The sequence below is a fragment of the Grus americana genome, chromosome 4 (assembly GCF_028858705.1).
Source record: "Grus americana isolate bGruAme1 chromosome 4, bGruAme1.mat, whole genome shotgun sequence".
NCBI lineage: Eukaryota > Metazoa > Chordata > Aves > Gruiformes > Gruidae > Grus > Grus americana.
This window is the reverse complement of record NC_072855.1, coordinates 24,365,782-24,383,257: the sequence shown is the minus strand read 5'-3', so window position 1 is coordinate 24,383,257 and position 17,476 is coordinate 24,365,782. Positions and strand designations below refer to the sequence as shown.

At 36.7% G+C, this 17,476-nt stretch overlaps 1 protein-coding gene across 3 annotated transcripts in view; it reads left to right on the top strand.

The window, feature by feature from the left end:
* Nucleotides 1–5,300, top strand: part of ARAP2 (ArfGAP with RhoGAP domain, ankyrin repeat and PH domain 2) — a 136,546-nt gene extending 131,246 nt beyond the window's left edge. For all 3 annotated transcript variants that reach the window (XM_054824559.1, XM_054824558.1, XM_054824557.1), the window contains exon 33: nt 1,828–5,300. In XM_054824559.1, the coding sequence (XP_054680534.1) occupies nt 1,828–2,178 (351 nt within the window). In that variant the 3' untranslated portion in view covers nt 2,179–5,300. The remainder of the gene's footprint in view (nt 1–1,827) is intronic.
* The last annotated feature ends 12,176 nt before the right edge of the window (nt 5,301–17,476 follow it).

The following is a 17,476-nucleotide window of genomic DNA, read 5'->3' as shown; positions in this document are numbered from 1 at the left end:
GGTAACCCATGTAGCAGTATGAACTCTTGGTGTGCATTGCTGTTCTGGGACTGATTTAATTTTTTGCATTTCAGGGCCACTGGTGCTTCATTGTTAATGGGTAGCTTTCATTCTTGGTGAATGCAAATAGAAATACCAGCCTTCTTAGTGCTAAAAGTGATACCAATAAAATAAAATAACCCCTTTATCTGCCCTTTTAAAAACTGTGATTTATATCATCCAAATGTTTGTTTCTTATTGAACAGATGCTAGCTCAGGTGAAATTTCAAGAGTCTGCACAAATTTAGACTTTGTTTTATAGCTTAGATCTCTTCAATGTAAACTCATTTAATAATTTACTGTTTTTCTTCCTACACAGCAACTAATTTGCTGCATCAACACTCACTTTTTGTAATGGGCTTATGTTTGCTGTCCTCGTGAAGAAAGAAATGTCACTTTAAAACATATAAGGCAAACAAGAATGGTAGAGGAATTTATTGTGTTCTGTCTGCTCAGTTGGTGTGGCGGGAGGCAGATCATTCCTTTTGTGGAAGAGCCTTATAGCTCTCAAAGAAAATGAGGTCTTGGAATTCTTCTTTCATGTACGACATCTTTGTGGACTACTAGAAGATACTCAAAGCTGAGGGAGGCTTTGTTTCTTTTTGTCTTTCCTGTGTGGCACTCTTTCTGTTTCACTAGATTTTTGTGGAGTTATTCATCCACAGCATATGAGCAATTTGTCTCTTAGAATCTTGATACCTCATATATGTTAAAGCAAACATAAAAAAAATATTCAAACACTAGAGAGAACCTAGTTCAGATACATCTACATGAGTGTTCTAGTTAGAATCAGGAGTGCACTTTAGGAGCAATTTTTCCAGTTGTTCCCATTTACTGTGTTTTGCTTCATATTGTAGAGCGGTTCTGGAGCATGTGAACTTGGATTGCTTTCAGATGAAACTCAAGTTGAAGATGTTCTGCAGGAGCATGTCTAATGCGCTGCAGCCAGAAATAGGCCTCCTGCCAGTAGGAGAAAGCTAAAGCTAATCTGAAGTGTATTTAAAACAAACAAACAAACAAAAAAAAAATCCCTAAAATAGTGTTAGTGTGGATGTCGGGTTCTCGGCACTTTCCTTTCACTGTACAGATGTGCTTCTAATGGGCCACACCAGTTGCAAATTTAGATGCAGTATTTGATTTACCTGTCATTTCCTGCAGCTTAAGAACTTGAAAACAGCCTACCAATATGGAACACTTGCATTGCCATCAATTTGTTGTTTTATCTGAGTTCCCAGTATGTTCCTTAAAATTGCTAGCCAAAATTTGAAAAAGCAATCTTTATAATTTATCAGGTAGTACTGCACAGCTGCTGAAAATGTTTATGTGATCCTGTAAAATTATCTTCTGTATATTCATGTAGCTCAGCCATTAAGTTATCGAAATTGCAACATTCTCAGTTGTATTTGTTTAAGAATTCTGAGTTTTTAAGAGTATATGGATCTGCTGTAAAACATTAAAATTTAGGCTGCTGTGGTAGAATGAAAAATCAAATTGTGAATATATGAAAATGAATGTCTTCGTTGTCATGGTGCATTTATTTGAAATATTTATGTAATTTTCAGAAGTATCACTAATTGAGAAAATATGCTTAGTAAAAATGCTTACTAAATGATAATAGCACAAATTGTGGGAATTTAAAACTATTAACTGTGCTGTCTCAGCTCTTGGGTAAAATTGATTTTTCTTTTAAACTGTTATGTGAAACTAACGAGCAAAAATTGCAATCTAAATATTATTGAATATTGTGTTAATGTGAATGATCTTATTTCTCTTTGCTTGTTTGCTCAGAATATAGAACTGCAGTCTGGGAAATCAAAATTTGGTGAGCATCATGAAAAAGACTTTCTGGAAGAAAGAAAAAACTTGAAAGCAAAAGCATCTATTGTGGCACAATGTTTGGAACAGAAGGAGGAGAAATTGCGAAATCATGCAAAAACACATCGGAGCTTGATCTCTGAGGATGTTGGTGCAGGGATGACTGACCTACACCAAAGACCACATAAGGCACTGAAGAAAAATAAGAACAAAACAAACAAAACTACTTTGGAATTGGATAACAAATTGCCATCAAATGTGATTCAGGAACTAAATACAGTACTGCAGAAGAACAAAGCACTTCATGGTGAAACCTCCAGCTGATTTCCTGAGTCTGAAGTTTTTATTTTTTTATATATATGTATATGTGTGTGTATATATTTTTCTGGGCAAAAGTAGTCTTTCTTGATGTGTGTAGTTTGTACAGTGCAGAGGAAATATAATTTGTTTATATGCAGCTGTTGGTTTTGTATATGCGTATGCCACATGCTATAATTTAAGATTGAACTGAGAGAACTGATTATGTAAAACTCGTGAAATTTGGAAGTTCTCCTGTGCAGTGCAATGACACCAGGGTTTTGCCTATTATTTTTTGTTGCAGATTTTTGTTGATATAATAATTCTAAGCACTATCAAAAGCTTTTGCTATGTTTGTATTCTGTACTATCTTGTAAGTACTGGAGAAATATTTTTAGAAGGAAGACAAGATATACACTGAAATTCATACTGTTGGCTTGCAATACTTTTAATTGTCTAACACTATAAAAACAAGTAACATCTGCTTTGAAAAGTGATTTTTACATGAGTTGGGGTTTGGTGGGTTTTTTTGTATTTAAGAATAAAATTAGGATCTGCTCCCATAGATATGTCCTCTGAGAGAGCGGCATGTGAAAGAATCAAAAGGGAGAGGAATGTAGTAGATAAGACAATGTATGAGTTCTTGTGTCTCAAAACTGTGTCTATATGGTGTACATCTGATAATGACATCTAAGCAATGAGAGAGAATACTGAGGATGACAAAAAGAAGTCTTCAAAGCAGCATCTACTTTAAAAGGGCATATGAATTGGAAGAGTAGCATCATCTCTTTTTGCTCAACAGGGTGAAGTAATTTTTTAAACAGACCTTGGTTAGCTCAGAGTGACAAAGGCAGACTTCTCTATCACTGTTAGGCTAGAGCTTGCTTGGTGCTGACCAAGTTGCTAGCATCTGATGAATATTTAATATTCACTCGAGAAATTAATTTCCTTAAGAAAAAATGGTCCACACACAACCAGATCTACCGGAAGGGTACTAACTCACTCAAGAAGTGCCAGTTACTAAGTGGGTGAGGAGATTAACCCCTCCCTTGACCATGAGGACAAAGGTGAACAGAATGCTGTTTGCGGGGACTAGGAAATGCTTGTGCTACAATTGTGTAGGGTGGCTCCTCTTCTGAGTGTGAGAGGTCCCAAGGTTGACACAACAGCTTCAGTTACCTTATTTGCTGTAGTCCGAGTATGTAAGTAGCAGTTGATGTACATGATGTGCTACCTTGCAGCTACTTTGTTTTTTAAGCCCTGAGTTCCTTAAATTTAAAAATCAGAATCTGGCTTCAAAACAAAACCTATGTGAGCAATGAAATAATTTGGGTTCCTTCAGTTGTTTTGTGGATCTCACCTTCACTTATCCCATGGGATTGCCTCCTTCCTGTCTCATGGCATATCCCAGTTTTTACTTTGTCCCATAACAGATGGATGGGCAAAAGGCACTGCTGTGCTGAGGCTGTTTCCAGGTGTTGCAGATGCTGTCTGGTTCAGCAGCAGGACCACAGAGCAGAGAGCTAATGAGCTCATACTGCACCTTTGCTTCAGGGGAAGCATTAATATCAGCGTCTGCTTCATTTTGCTGCTGTCCCTTCTGTGTTCTGGTTGGCCGCTCTGCCACAGATTGTCACCAGCCTTTCAAGAACTTACTGACGCCTTTAGTGTTCCTCAAGTTTGATTGGAATTGGCCAGACCTTTTACGTTAGAAGAGAGAATTTTAAACTAGTTCTTGTTTATTGGAAATTGTTTTAAATAGTCTCTTAATTCCTTAAAATTTCAAAGGAAAAATTCGATTTAATCAGCATCAATGACATTTGATTTTTGTTAACGCATAGTTTTGAGGGTGCTACTGAATTTCTTCCCATACAGAAGCAGTAGGCTCACTTATCCCCTCTTCTATTTTTGGTAGTCACAGGTGCCGTAACATTTCTCACATCATTTACTTCTATTCTTGATTGCATTGAGCAGCTTAATTGGAAAAATAATTTGTTTGATTGAAGAAATTAGACAAATGACTTAAGTAATGTATCTGGCAACTCTGCTAGGAAGTACAGGGAAAATGAGATCAAACCCAAATATTTTGTAGTGTTTTGTATTTATTCTTCTGGAATATAGCACTAACAAAGCAAGTTTAGTCTTTCAGAGTTTGCACTTACCTCATTTGACCAATTGTTAATTCCGAAACGAGTTTGTAGATTTTAATTTTGCCAGTGCACTATTGACTGTTTTGCTACTTCTAATTTGTAATTGAGCCTCTTCTAATCATTGAGACCCTGGCTCAAGAAAGCGTATGAACTTGTATTGACGAAAGCCAGTGCGTAATGTTAATAAGCACATTCCGAAATGCTGATTGGAATCGGGGCCTGTGTGCCATCAGGAGAAATTACTTTACTTTCTGTCTGAGGCTGGACCTGAATGTACTGTTTACAGTTTTACTTTTATTTGCAAATATTCTTCAGTATTGAGTTATGGTTGCTGTATTGTTCATCTTTTTATTGGGTTCTTAAAAATGACATTTACCTCTGCTGAAAGCCTCATGCATCATTTAAGCCCCTACACTAATGGAATAAATGGAGCAATGGAAGGGTTTTGTGCATTGAAGTGAATATGTCTGTGAAGAAAATGTTTTGTGTATTTTTATTGGCTCTAAGGACTACAGAAACATTTGTTCTAGTTCAGAAGCATATCACAGATAAAGTATCTGTATGGCTGCTGTTAGAAGGCCCTAAAAATCAAGAAGAAAAGATGTTTACTAAAATATGTTTAAATTTGGTTTTGTACGTGTGTATACACAGACAGTCACCCTATATGTGTGTATGTGCACATACAGTTACGTGCACATCCAGAGAGACATACTGAATGGTGACAGTGTTAACCCAAGGAAAAATTATTTGGGAAAGCATAAATTAAATTTCCAATGAATTATTTCAAATAGATATCAAAATTTTGAACCAATTATCTTAACATATTGTTGTTGCACTACACATTTCAAACTGATTTAAGACCTGCAGAATAAATGTGTTTTGTTGCAATACCTTAATGGCTGCTGATCTTTTATTGTTGCTGTGCTATGTTGTGGAATGGTAAAGGAAATGTAATTTTCAGAGAATAAATGGTAATTACTTGAATAAATTTCTCTAAAATAGGCGATGGATTATTTTATTTTTTTTCAGAAAAAAATTTAAATCAATAAAAATGTTGAAAAAAATATTTCTGTATGTCTTTCCACATGAAAGCTATCGAGTAGCCTGGTAAGTGTTTACTTTCTGATTGGCAAAATGAAGTTAAATGAGGCACAGGTATTTTAGGCATGGGCTTCTAACTGTGGGAAGACTAGGATTAAAATCTTGGTAAATCTCAGGTTCATTATTACCTTGTTAGACCTGCACCCATTGTAGGTGTAAAGCTGGCATGTAAGCATGATTTATACTAATTGTTTTAACATAACGCCTGTTTTCTGTTTGTGTGTGTGTGTGGGGGGGGGGGTGTTTGCATTTATTAGGATGGGGGAGGGAAGCAACCCAAAACCCAAAGAAAAATACGAGCTGAAATATTTGGGTTTTTTCCTTTAGTTGAGCTGAATATTGGCTACTGTTACGAAATTTTTCTTTGAAACAGATCTTTTTCCAAGGTACTATTTGGGGCTACCAGTTCAAACGAGCAGTTTGACTAATGGGTTTTGTGCCTCAGCAGAGAGTGCTTTAGCGTGGGGTCAGTTTGACCAGCTGCGATCCAGAGTGTGTTCATGCAGTGCTTATGTTTACTGTGTGACTTGGGTTGACACTCAATTTCTGCATTACAAGGTTTTGCAAATGTTATCCTAGAATCTGTCCAGTGGGGGAACAATATCCCCAAAGATCTCTTCAGTTAGCAGGGAGGGCTTAGCCATATCGTTGATTTTTTTCTTTCTTTGTTGTGATGAGCCCTGGGCTGTTGTGCCTAAGGTGAGTCGTTAGGATGCCACTGGCTCTGTCTGCCCTACAGCCACAGGTTTATCAGAGAGTAAAAGTTACAGGAATTTTATCTCACTGCTATGATTCTTCTCTCCCCTGATTCAGTGCTGGCACAGTTTGTGTTCCTGTGAGCGTTGCCAGGTTGCCACCAGCTCCACATCTCAAGTTCCAGATAAAAGAGTCTGGGGAAAAAACTTACACACTCTGCTGGGGATGGTGGTGGTGCCTGCAGGAGTCAGGAGGTAAGGAGTACGTGTCTCGCTGGCGGAGACACTTTGGTATGAGCCTACCCTGTCATACCACCTTTTTGATTTTTAAATCCTGTTTTCCAGTGCAAGCTGTTTCAGTGGGAGAGATTCAGTTATCAGACTGTCGCTGGCATCTAAAGTAGAACAACTTCAGTTGCGCCTGAGTCCAAATGGAAACTTAATTAAAAAAAAAAAAAAATACTAAAGTCCTCATTGTGAGCATAGCATGCTCTAAAAATACATTTGATTTGGGCTACTTAAGGCAAATCTGCTGTTTCAATAAGTTACATTAGGAAACTTGAACTATGTATGTGTGGGGTAGAAACAGATTACTGTGGATGGGTGGAATGTATTTGAAGTGGAATTGTGGTAAGAAATATGTACTAACTTGCAAAATTGAGCCTATTGCTGCAAGATTGGGAAGATTCAGAATGCTTGGATATGGTCTGTACAGTATTCCTGCTTCTGACCTGCCAGAAATATTCTCTGTGCTGTCAGAAGTATTTGGCAAACTTGGTGATTTTTGAGTCTAGATTGTTCTCTGTAAAAAAAGGCAGGAAGCCTTGCAAAGTTTTCTTCGTGGTTCACGCTAGATTTGTGCTGTACTGCTGTACTTGCAACTCCACTGCAAACAGGATCCATCTGCAGCTCAGTTAAGGGGAATAACAGTCGTGCTATTTTAGTTCTTACCACTGCTGTAGCTTAATTGTGTAGTTACTGTCTTTGCTGAAATTTCTTTGAGACTATTCCTGTTATGCTTTGCTGCTCATGGTTTAGTAGAAAACCATGGCAATCTGTTACATTGAGGAGAAAGAACGATGCGGGTGTTAATGCCACAGTTGCATTTATTGCAATTATATCTTCCTACGTACTTACGCTCTTGCACTGTGGTGCAGGTTTTTGGGGCACTTCAGTACTTGCTTAGCCTACCTGACCTTACTTGAGCCCTTCCTGCTTTTTTCTAGATCCTATTCTGTTTCATAGACTGGAACATCCCAATATTTGGGTTGTCTTCCATACACGCTCCCATTCTCCTCATTGCCTTGACGTGGTTTTGCTCTGCTTATCTAATTTGTGACTCAAACTTAATTATGCTGTCTGTTTGGATCCCGTGACACCTCTGGCTATTGACTTTGGCTTGGTTTGCAGATAGTATGTGTGTTATAGTCAAGCCTATTATATCAAGCTTGCCTTAACCTTTATCTTAAATCCTGGTAGAGATCTTTGTGGTTTTTCCCTATGGAGAAAGGGATTTCACTGAACTGGCCAAAGAGATAGAGGTTTAGATGTTGACAAATAGGTGTTACAAAGTTCTGTAATGCATTTCTGTAAATGCCCCTGAAGGTCTTCTACGTATTGACATTTGTAGTCCTCAGCAAAACAGAAGGCAAACTAAAGCAAATGTATTATCTTTGTCTTTTTAAATTACTTGAATTCAGTGCCTTAATGATCCTATAATATGTGTTGTGCCTGGTAATAAAGAATGCAATTTCTTGCAAATTATACCTTTGGTTACATACACAGTAAAGCGTTTTCTTTCAAAATTTAATTAGCATTGGTTTGTCCAGTACTGCAGATTGCTTAAGAACTAATAGGTCTGAATAAATTGAGGTTTGCTGCATGTATGAGTTTTATAACTTGTCATTTTCTCCCCTATCTACATTTCCAATGTGTTCCATTTAAAAGCTAATAATGTATTTGTATTTGACTAGTTTTGCTTGATATGTCTATTTAAATTACAGCATGATTGAAGTATAATTTCTTCAAATAGGCTTTAGCCATTAGCCTTCAGTTTATTGTGTTTTAGCAGTTTACACTTGTGATTGGTGTCCAGCACTTAAGTTTTTGTTTTCAGGGTGGATGTTTTTTTCCACTGTTGACTCATCTTATACATCGGAACTGTTCAAGCTCATTGGATGATAAATATCATAAACTACATATAACAATCCTAAGGTATTCCCAGGCTGTTACAGGTAGAACATTTTTCACTTGAGGACCCTTACAGGTTTTCCTTCCAGGGGAAACCAGGTTTCATGGGAGATTACACACCTTTCATGTAGGAGAATATGTCTTGGAGTCTTGGTTAAATCGCTGAGTGAAGCAGCAGTACATTTTATCCATATCCTGGAGATTGTAGGATTAGCCCCCTTTCTGTTGCTTTTTTAAGCACAGCTTAGGTAAATGAGTTTTGAAAATGTTGGTGTAGGATCTGTTCTAAGAACTAGTGTACAAAAAAAACCACCCCATGAAATATCTGTAAAGTAGCAAGAAATTCCACCATTAGCTTAAGAAAGCTTCTTTTTTTTACCCATTAAATAGCAAAATAGAAGTAAATTCAGATTCATTTTTTCCTCCCAGCTTTTAAAGAAAAGTTCTCATAAGATTGAACTTTCTATGAATTTTCAATATTAGTAACTGAGTTTCATTTAGAAAGTTTATCTTCCAAGCCTTAAATCTTGATAGAATTTACTAAATGTAAAATATTTGTAAAAGACCTTTTAAAAAGGTTTGCTTTCCTACAAACTAGCTACATCATAGTAGCATTAACTTGTTTAGTTTTCTCTGAACGGTAGTTCTGGGATAAATACATATCCTGTGGTGATTATTCATTGTTTTTAATGTCAGTCATGAAAAAAATTCAAAAGTTTCTCATCTATGACTGAATTCATAAAAATTGCAAATTTAGGATATTTACCGTTTACTATTGGAATTTGTCAAGACCAACCTGACAGCATTAGGCAAAATATTGCTATTGAAATTCAACAGCCATGACTATGTTGCTTACTTGAATAATATAACCTTGATTTGTTATGGCCAATGATGAGGAAGTCGTTACAGGGAATCCGACGTTTCTGCAGTTAGCAGTTAATTTATCTCCAGTTAAGTCTCTTGTGGCCATTTCCTCTTTCTCCAAACTCCTTGGGTTTCAAAAAAAGGCATTAGTTTAGGATTCCAAATGTACAGTCAAAGTAACCCTCCTCCTTAATGTGTTTCCATAAGTTTCCTATATTAAATGATTTTTGAAAGGCATATAACAAAACAGAGGGATGACATCCATGCTGAAATACAAATCAGTTCTGCAATAGGTGAATGCTACTTGCCTTAGAACAGTTCTTTCTCCATCAGGTGTGTTAGGGTGATCAAGCAAATAAGCAAATAGTTTAAATGGCTTGGATCAAGGTCAGAATCATTGGCAAGAAATTGCACCTGTGTCTTGCTGAGAACTTCGAAGATTAATGCTCCCTTGTTTTTACTTGACACCAATGATGAGAATCTTCTTTAGGCTTGCCTGTTGTCAGCTGTTCAGTTGCCTCCCAAAGTACAGTATGTTGCCCATTCTTATAAATGTTTTCAGCTTCTTAACCACTGATGTCCACGTTTCTATTCCCTGATGCATTATTAGTGAGAAGAACACATAAAAGTGTATCCCATCCTCATGGCCATACAGGATACCATCATAAAATGACAAACTTTTTTTTTCTTTCAAGGTATCTCTTCACAATCAATGAACTGTGAAAAGAAATTGTGCAGTAAAAGGATACTACCTGTGCAGCTGTATTTATGGTTAGATCTTAAGTGGAGGGCCATTTTATATGCTACTTGGATTGCAAAAATCACTTTCTTCTATTATTATTTTTTTTATTGTCAAGATAAAATGTCTACTAGGCCAACAGGAGGAAAAACTCTGAATGCGAGCAAAATTATATAGGCTTTACTCTGAGAAAAAAAAATCTCATTAACAGTCTTATTTATATATTCCATTTTCAGACAGTAACTTTAGTTTTATTAAGAGGCCAGAGTCCACATTGCTATCTGCTTTTAATAACAACTCCTGAACTAGAAACTGGAAACACCAGAAACTATTCTCTTTCCCAGAATCAGAGCTCTTTGTCATATATTTCTTGGAACAAACTTTGGTATATAGTTTTATATTTTAAAATTAATTGTTAACTCAAGTTCTTTTGCAATCAATTAACTCAAGTTAATTGACAATTTAATGAACCATAAGAAAGCTTTACCACGCAGAGAGTCTAACATACCTAGCACATTTAGTGTGCCATACATTTTATGCTGTTGAAATAAGTGTCATGTTGCCACTTTTTATGTTCCTTTTTAAGACCTAATGTTTGCTCTTGTGTTCCCTGACATTTCTGTGCACTTTATTTTCAGTTGCGGAACTCCAGATTCCAGTGGAAAAGAAAAATTTCTCATCTATTTATTGGATGTTGCCCTAAACATTTACAGGTGAAGGAGGCGTACCTCTTAAAAGAGGTTTCAGAGGCAGGTGATAGACTGGTTTGACAGCAATAAAAGCTCCCCCAAAAAGTCACATCTGCATCTTCACAAAAAGAGTAAGGTCATTTTACTCTGGTGTACAGTTTGGTTCAGGTCCTCAAAGGTTAATGTCCTGTACATTAGGCGTGTTATAATTGAACTGTTGAGAAACAAATTAAGATGTTAATGAACTGTCTTCCCTTTGGACGTAAACTCTAGGTTTAATATTACCAGCACTGCCAGGATTCTTGATCTTATTGTCTAATTGACACTTAATGGCTCTCTCTTGGTGTCTCTAATTTTACATAATTAATGTGCATGTAAAATGAACCTTGTAAATATTTTGCACTCATATACCACATGCTGAATAATGTAAGCAAGCTATTACAAGTTGCTTATGTTTGCCTCTTGTTGTTTCTTGATCTCAGAACTTTGCATTATCTTGAAGCTGTGAGGGATAAATGTACCAGACGGCTCACCTGGCTGAAGCATATAACCCAGAAACAATGACAAAGTTCTGAAGAGCAAAAAGATCAGCTAGGTTCTTTGTGTTTGTTTTTCTCATACCAAAGCCATCTAGTAAATAATAGATTGCAGAATTTTCCACCTTGATATATTTGACTGTTTTACAAACATATCTCTCTAAATTGGTTATGTTTTTAACATCTAAATGTCTTGCAGATGGCCTTTATGGCCACCTATCAAGGCAAAACTTGTCCACACATGGAAGTAATATCTAATGAAATTATGAAGTATAGGATGTAAGATTAAAAAGAATGAAAAGTTTTCTAGCTTATTGAAATTCTACTGAGGGACTCTAGCAAGAGGAAGCACTCTTTTCAGTTTTAAGTATGGGCTGAGTTTCCAGAAAATGAAATATCAGGTCACTAACCAGGAATTTCTTGTGTATTAGTGAATCAAAATTTTCTTTTCTCATCTCTTCTACCAATCTTTACTCTGCAGTGCAGAATGCTGGCTTAAAACTATTGTATTTGATAACTGTGATTAAAGAGAAAAAAAATCTCACCTTTTTATTTTGTTGCTATTATTTTGTATTTAATCCTGCTCTCCTTGTAAGCTGTAGTGAGTTTAAAGAACTTTCAGTGAGGCAGGTCAGGATGGCTCAGCCCTCACTCACAGAAAATAGATACCGTAAGAGTGTCTTTTAACAGTTAGGTTTTTAATAAGCTCTTTTCCAGCTGCTGCTTTTAATATACAGTCTGCTTCACGGAAATCAGAGAGAGTCTTCATTTTTTCTTGTTGAAGTTAGGGCTTACTCATCAGAATTCTGTAACAGTTCTCTTTTTCAATCTCTTCATTTATTACCTGCCACTGGAAATTACATAAAGGTGGAATCTATGTCCGTGCAACAATCTGGCAGCTAGGATGCCTTATTTTGATACGTTTTCCCACAGTGCTTCAAATAAAAGTGATTTTTAAACTAGAGAAAAACTCAAATAAATAAATATGGATTTAACTTAATTGAAAGAAAACTTACGGAGTCCTGATACAACAAAGCTGTCTGTAAGTGTAAATAAATGGCAATCTGCTGTTAGATATATTATACAATTGAGGAAAATGGTTGTCTACCAGACTGGTGACACATAATTTTGTGCTTGTACATGCACACTTGTGAGTGAAAATATTTAGTCGTTGCACTTCCCTTTGCAGTTCATCAAGTATCTCTCTAATGCTGGTGCCTCTTCTGCTGCTGTTAGTTGGTATCTATGTATATTTTAAATAGATTTCGAAGCTGCTGTCGTGAGCTTGCGGTTAACCTGACGACAGGTTTGCTGGCCAAGCCATGTGGATTGCCTTCCTGTGGAATGCCAACCTGGCCTTCCGTCCTGGCCCCGTTTTCCCCTTTCTCCAGGCTCCACCTTCCTGCACCTTGCAGGGCTACAGGGAGAGAGGTCCCTCCAGCCCCCCCGACCCATTCCTACTGTCAGAGTAAATTAGGACCCCTCTGTTCCGTTCAGACTGGAAAGTGGTCACGCAGCTGAGCGACCAAAACGTTGGTGGGAACATTATGGGGGACAAATATCAGCAGTGATATTTTTGAAACGGTAATGCAGGGATGAGTTACAAGTGCCTTCACTTTCTTTTCATAGTATGTTGAATTTCTTTAGGATATAACTTACCGTTTTTAGTCCCATGGAGATTTTTGCTGACCTGTGGGTAACAGTGAGATAGAAAAATTGTTAAACATCATTAATGGATTATTTTGTTATTAAGGACAGGAGAAGAGCTAAATATATTAAATCAAATCCCCCGCAAATTCCCCTGCCTGCAAAAAGCAGTGGCTGTTTGTGAAACACTTTAAAATAAATTTTGTTCTACAGAAATTTGGTCTCAATTCTCCATGAGTGTTAAGTCCTGTCTTAAAGCATTATAGAAGAATCATTAATCAGTTAGTAGTCGAACACAGGAGTGTTTCAATATTTTCTGAATTATAATTGAATATTTAATGTTTAATGAAACAAATATTGAAGTAATTTGCTAAAAATGTGCATTTTCAAGGAGTTTTCCTCAAACAGGTAAATCAGCATAGATCAGACCTTAAATCTAAATGAAAGTCCAATATTATTCTCATTTACCAAAATGAAATCATCTTCATTATAGACATGCGAGTGTTAAGTATTTTCATATTGACAAAAAAGTTTGTATCTTAAATTACAGAAAATTACAGTAGCATCCTATTAAAATCAGTTCAAGAGAAAAATGAAATGGAATTCCTATATAAACCTTTTTTACTTCATCCCCGCAATGCAATTTGAAGACCTGGTGATAATGTATTTTAAGCTGGGAAGTTGATACTTTTTTTTTTTTTTTAAACTGTATTATAGTTGCCCTAGGGCACATTCATCTCTTCTGGTGCCTTTCAGTGGCCTAATAAGAGTGAGGTCTGAATGTAGAATGATTTAGATAGGAAACAACACTTCAGCGAGGGGAAAAAAATAATTGCTTAGCCTTTGGAAGGCATTCTAGTGAAGGACTGAGGCTGATGCATATTGCTATATGCTGCTTATCAGATGAATATTTTCTTCTTTGTCTGCAACTTCCTAACCTGAAAGGAAGATTCCTGTAAAATTATGAAAGGCTGTTTCCACTGTATGTAGTTACTGCCAATAATCAATTGATTTTATGGTGAAGGGTTATTTTACAATTTTCTCAAGTTTGTGCTGCAGAGGTAGAGTTCGGGATAATTGAGGCACTTGGTAATTTCAGCTTTTAAACAGTTCCTTTCTTTTATACTGAATTTCCTGGTTCTAACCCAAGTCTAGAAAATCTTTGTTAGCTGGAAACACAGGCAACCTACTCCTGTAGAGCAGAAGAGAATATAAACAATAACAAATGCATGTGAGTGGAGGTCACCTGCTGCTAATATGAGCAACGTAGAGTTTATAAATTTTCCACAGCTAATCTGGACACTAAACAGAGTTAATATTTTCTTTCTGTGTGTGGTTTTTTTAATAGATGCACCACTATTATACGTAAATACCTTTCACAACTACTGAATTTCTCTGTCACAAAAAGGGTAAATGGATGAGATGATTCTGACAGGTTTTGAACTGGAAGGGATTCAGCTGTTACAAAACCAACTAATATTATCCTCCTGCCTCCCCCCCTTGACCAAATCAGGAAGTACAGTAAGTATAAAAATAATGTAATACTCTAAAATATTAAAATTGATAGCACAGGTATTTATAATATTTTAGAAAAAATATGCCTAGACTTATTCTTTTATATTAGCACTCTATTACTTCACATGTAATATCATCATTCCACGTGCACTGACAAATATTCTTTAAGTGAAGATCTGTAAACCTGTAGAAATAGTGGTGCCTAAAATACTTTCAGATAATTATAGTGCAACTGCTTACAGATTTCCAGTTACAGGTTGCAATGAGCATTCAGGCTATGGTCATATTTATTACATCACAGGCATAGAATTTGTATTTTGTTAAGTCTTATATGCAAAGAGGTTTTCATCTAGTTTTACTTTATAAGTAATGAACGAAGGTGAGATAATGAAGTCCTGCCATTAGGTGTACTGGCAAGGGTGACTCATCAGTCGTAACTCACCCCTGTAGAAAATAGCATCTTGGATAATTTCACAGTCAAAGAGAAACATTACACTATGTACAGTCTTCCAGCACACTTCCATCTTAATATTACTTTCAATACAAATTAAAAAAGGAGACTTTTTTGGCAAATGAACAGTTTTGATTTATTAATGCTGAGTGGAAAAGAGAGGAAAAACAGCTATTGACAAGTGAAGATACATATCCCACCATATGGATTCTAACGCTTTAATTATATTGTTCTCTTTCTTTTTATGGCAACTTTTAGTGATAATAATTTTTCAACTAATTAAAGACCAGCTGCTACTTAGCAAGCTAGGCACCCAATTAGGAATCCAGAACCTGGTAAACAACCTTTACTGCCAGCCAGCTAGTTGAATCACCTCCTGTCACTGGCATGGAAGTCTTTTTGTAGTTGTTGTTTTGTAAACGTACATTTTACTCATATTGGCTGGCTCTGCTTGATGTTCTTCCTTGAGACTAGCACAAGAATTCGACATCGCGTTCACTTATTTTTTTCAGGGCAGCTTGCAATACCTTGTGGTTTTCTGCATTTTTTTTAAGTTTGCCAGCAATTAAAAGACTTTTTTTAGGAAAAGGTTTACTGAGCAGAAAACTAGATATATTTCCTGGATGCAGAAAACAGTTTGCCTACAGCAACTTCCAGCTACTTAATGATATTTAGAGAAATTATGTTGCTATTTCAGACTGAAGTCTAGTTTTTCCGTGCAGCATACGGTCCATATGAATGTGGCCCATGCTTATTCTGCCTGGTGTTGTGGAGTAAATAAATAATCCATATATGTGTTGTCTTGACTTTGTTTATAAAAGTATAATCACTGCAGAACTCTTTAGGACCAGCAGCCATGAGAAAGAAATCTGTGAAACTTGTCCTGACCAGTTTTGTTCACCGGTCACTCTGAAATACACGTTTAGTTGGGACTGGCAGGCACAGTGGGGAAAGGGAAGGAAATTTGCAGATGACTTAGGTTAACCGAAGCTAGAAAAAGCTGAGTGTAAGTTCAGGTGCACAGTTTTGGGTAAATGTACAGTGATTCATACTGAAAGGAATAGTTTGAATGATTCGTTGGTACTGCAGCAAGCCACCTTCCGCGCCACTCCAGAAACAGGTTTGGTGGTGTAATAAGAATAGTAGGCTTCTAGTTAATATACACCCTTGCTCAAAAAGACAAAAGTATTAATATGTATCAAAGTAAAAGGAAAAAAGAAGTACTTACAAACTGAAGTTGACAGCTGTTCCATGAATCTAGTGCTTACTTAACTAATACTGAGAAAAAAAGCGTCGTTAACAGAGCTAAGGGAAGAGCACAGGCATTTCACAAGCATCAGACAGATATTGAGAAGCCTTGGGCTAACTAGGTTAAGAAAGAAGTGAAGGAAAGTGTTTGTGAAGGAACATGAGAATTTTCATAGACTTGATATATGAAGATTTATATTTCATAGTGTTGGTGGTGAGGAATTAGTCATGTTTTCACAGCAGAGTGACAGCTCTAGATGTTAGAGAGTGTTTCCCATACAAGCGATAGCCAGTTCCTGTGGCAGCCTCTGCTCTTTGCCTTTCTTCTGGCTTTGCAGGTCTGTCAGCACAGGAGAAGAAAGGTAAGCTTCATTCCCATGGAATGAAAAGTAGGTCTTTCAATGGAAATACAACACAGTAAGTCTTGAAATTATTTTTCACAAAAAAGTTTGTATCTAGTTCTTAAGAACATGAGAGCTCTGCCAAAAGGAATGGCTCTGATGAAGATTTTAGGAGGAATAAATGCTTTTATGAACTAGGAAAACATCCGTTTGTTTTCAAAAGAGAGAACTGAGTCACTCTGGAGAACAATACAGATAGTTTTGTGTGTTTTTACTGGAAATTGTAGATTCTAGTGGCAGGATTAAGAATGTCACAAAGTTGCAGGGCCAGTGATGAAAATCAGTCACAAGTGTGAGATCAGGTAAGTTTCCCAGGCTCAGATTTTCAGCCAAATGCCCTTCTTACTGCTGACTACCACCCTCTTGCACCACTCTACATCTATTCCTTCCTCCTAAGTTTGCTCAAGGAGATTCAAGATCATCTGCTCTAATATTTCCTCACTGCTCCCGCCACATGTGAGTGGTTAATTTTGCACCATTCTACACACCTCTTTCTGTTAGTCTGGATCAAAGTGACAGAACTGCCATCAGAATAACTCCATTTGTGCTTCTCAGAAACCCGGCAGCAACCAGGTATTTTAGGTATTTAGGTATTTCAGCCTATGCCTCTGCTGGAAGCCCAAGCTTTTATTGTGCTGCTGAGTTTTCTCGGGACCTTGTTCAATAACAACAGAATGAAAATAAAACAAAACAAAAATTGTGGTAGAAAACTGGTATTGAGAGTATAGTTTTCGCTTTGTGCTTTAAGTTGTTTCCATGAGTCTGGGATAGCAGAGGTGGTGATATTAACGATGGAGCATAGCCCAGCATCACGCTAACTTCATTAACTTGCACTAAAAATGATCTGCTGGTTAGAAGGTACATTTCTCATAGTTGGAATTGGATTAAAACTGAAATCAAGGTATGTTTGTCAGAGCTGGGTGTGAGGCGTTTTGACAGCATTCTTTTCTGAACTGCTTTTGCAAATGACATTCTTTTAACCCAAATAAAACTATTTTGAACTTTTATGAGACATTCATAGTGTTAGCAGTACTGAGTATTGTGAATGCTAAGCAGCAGTTTTGCAAAGTTAAATAACTTGGCCATTTTCCCAATATTT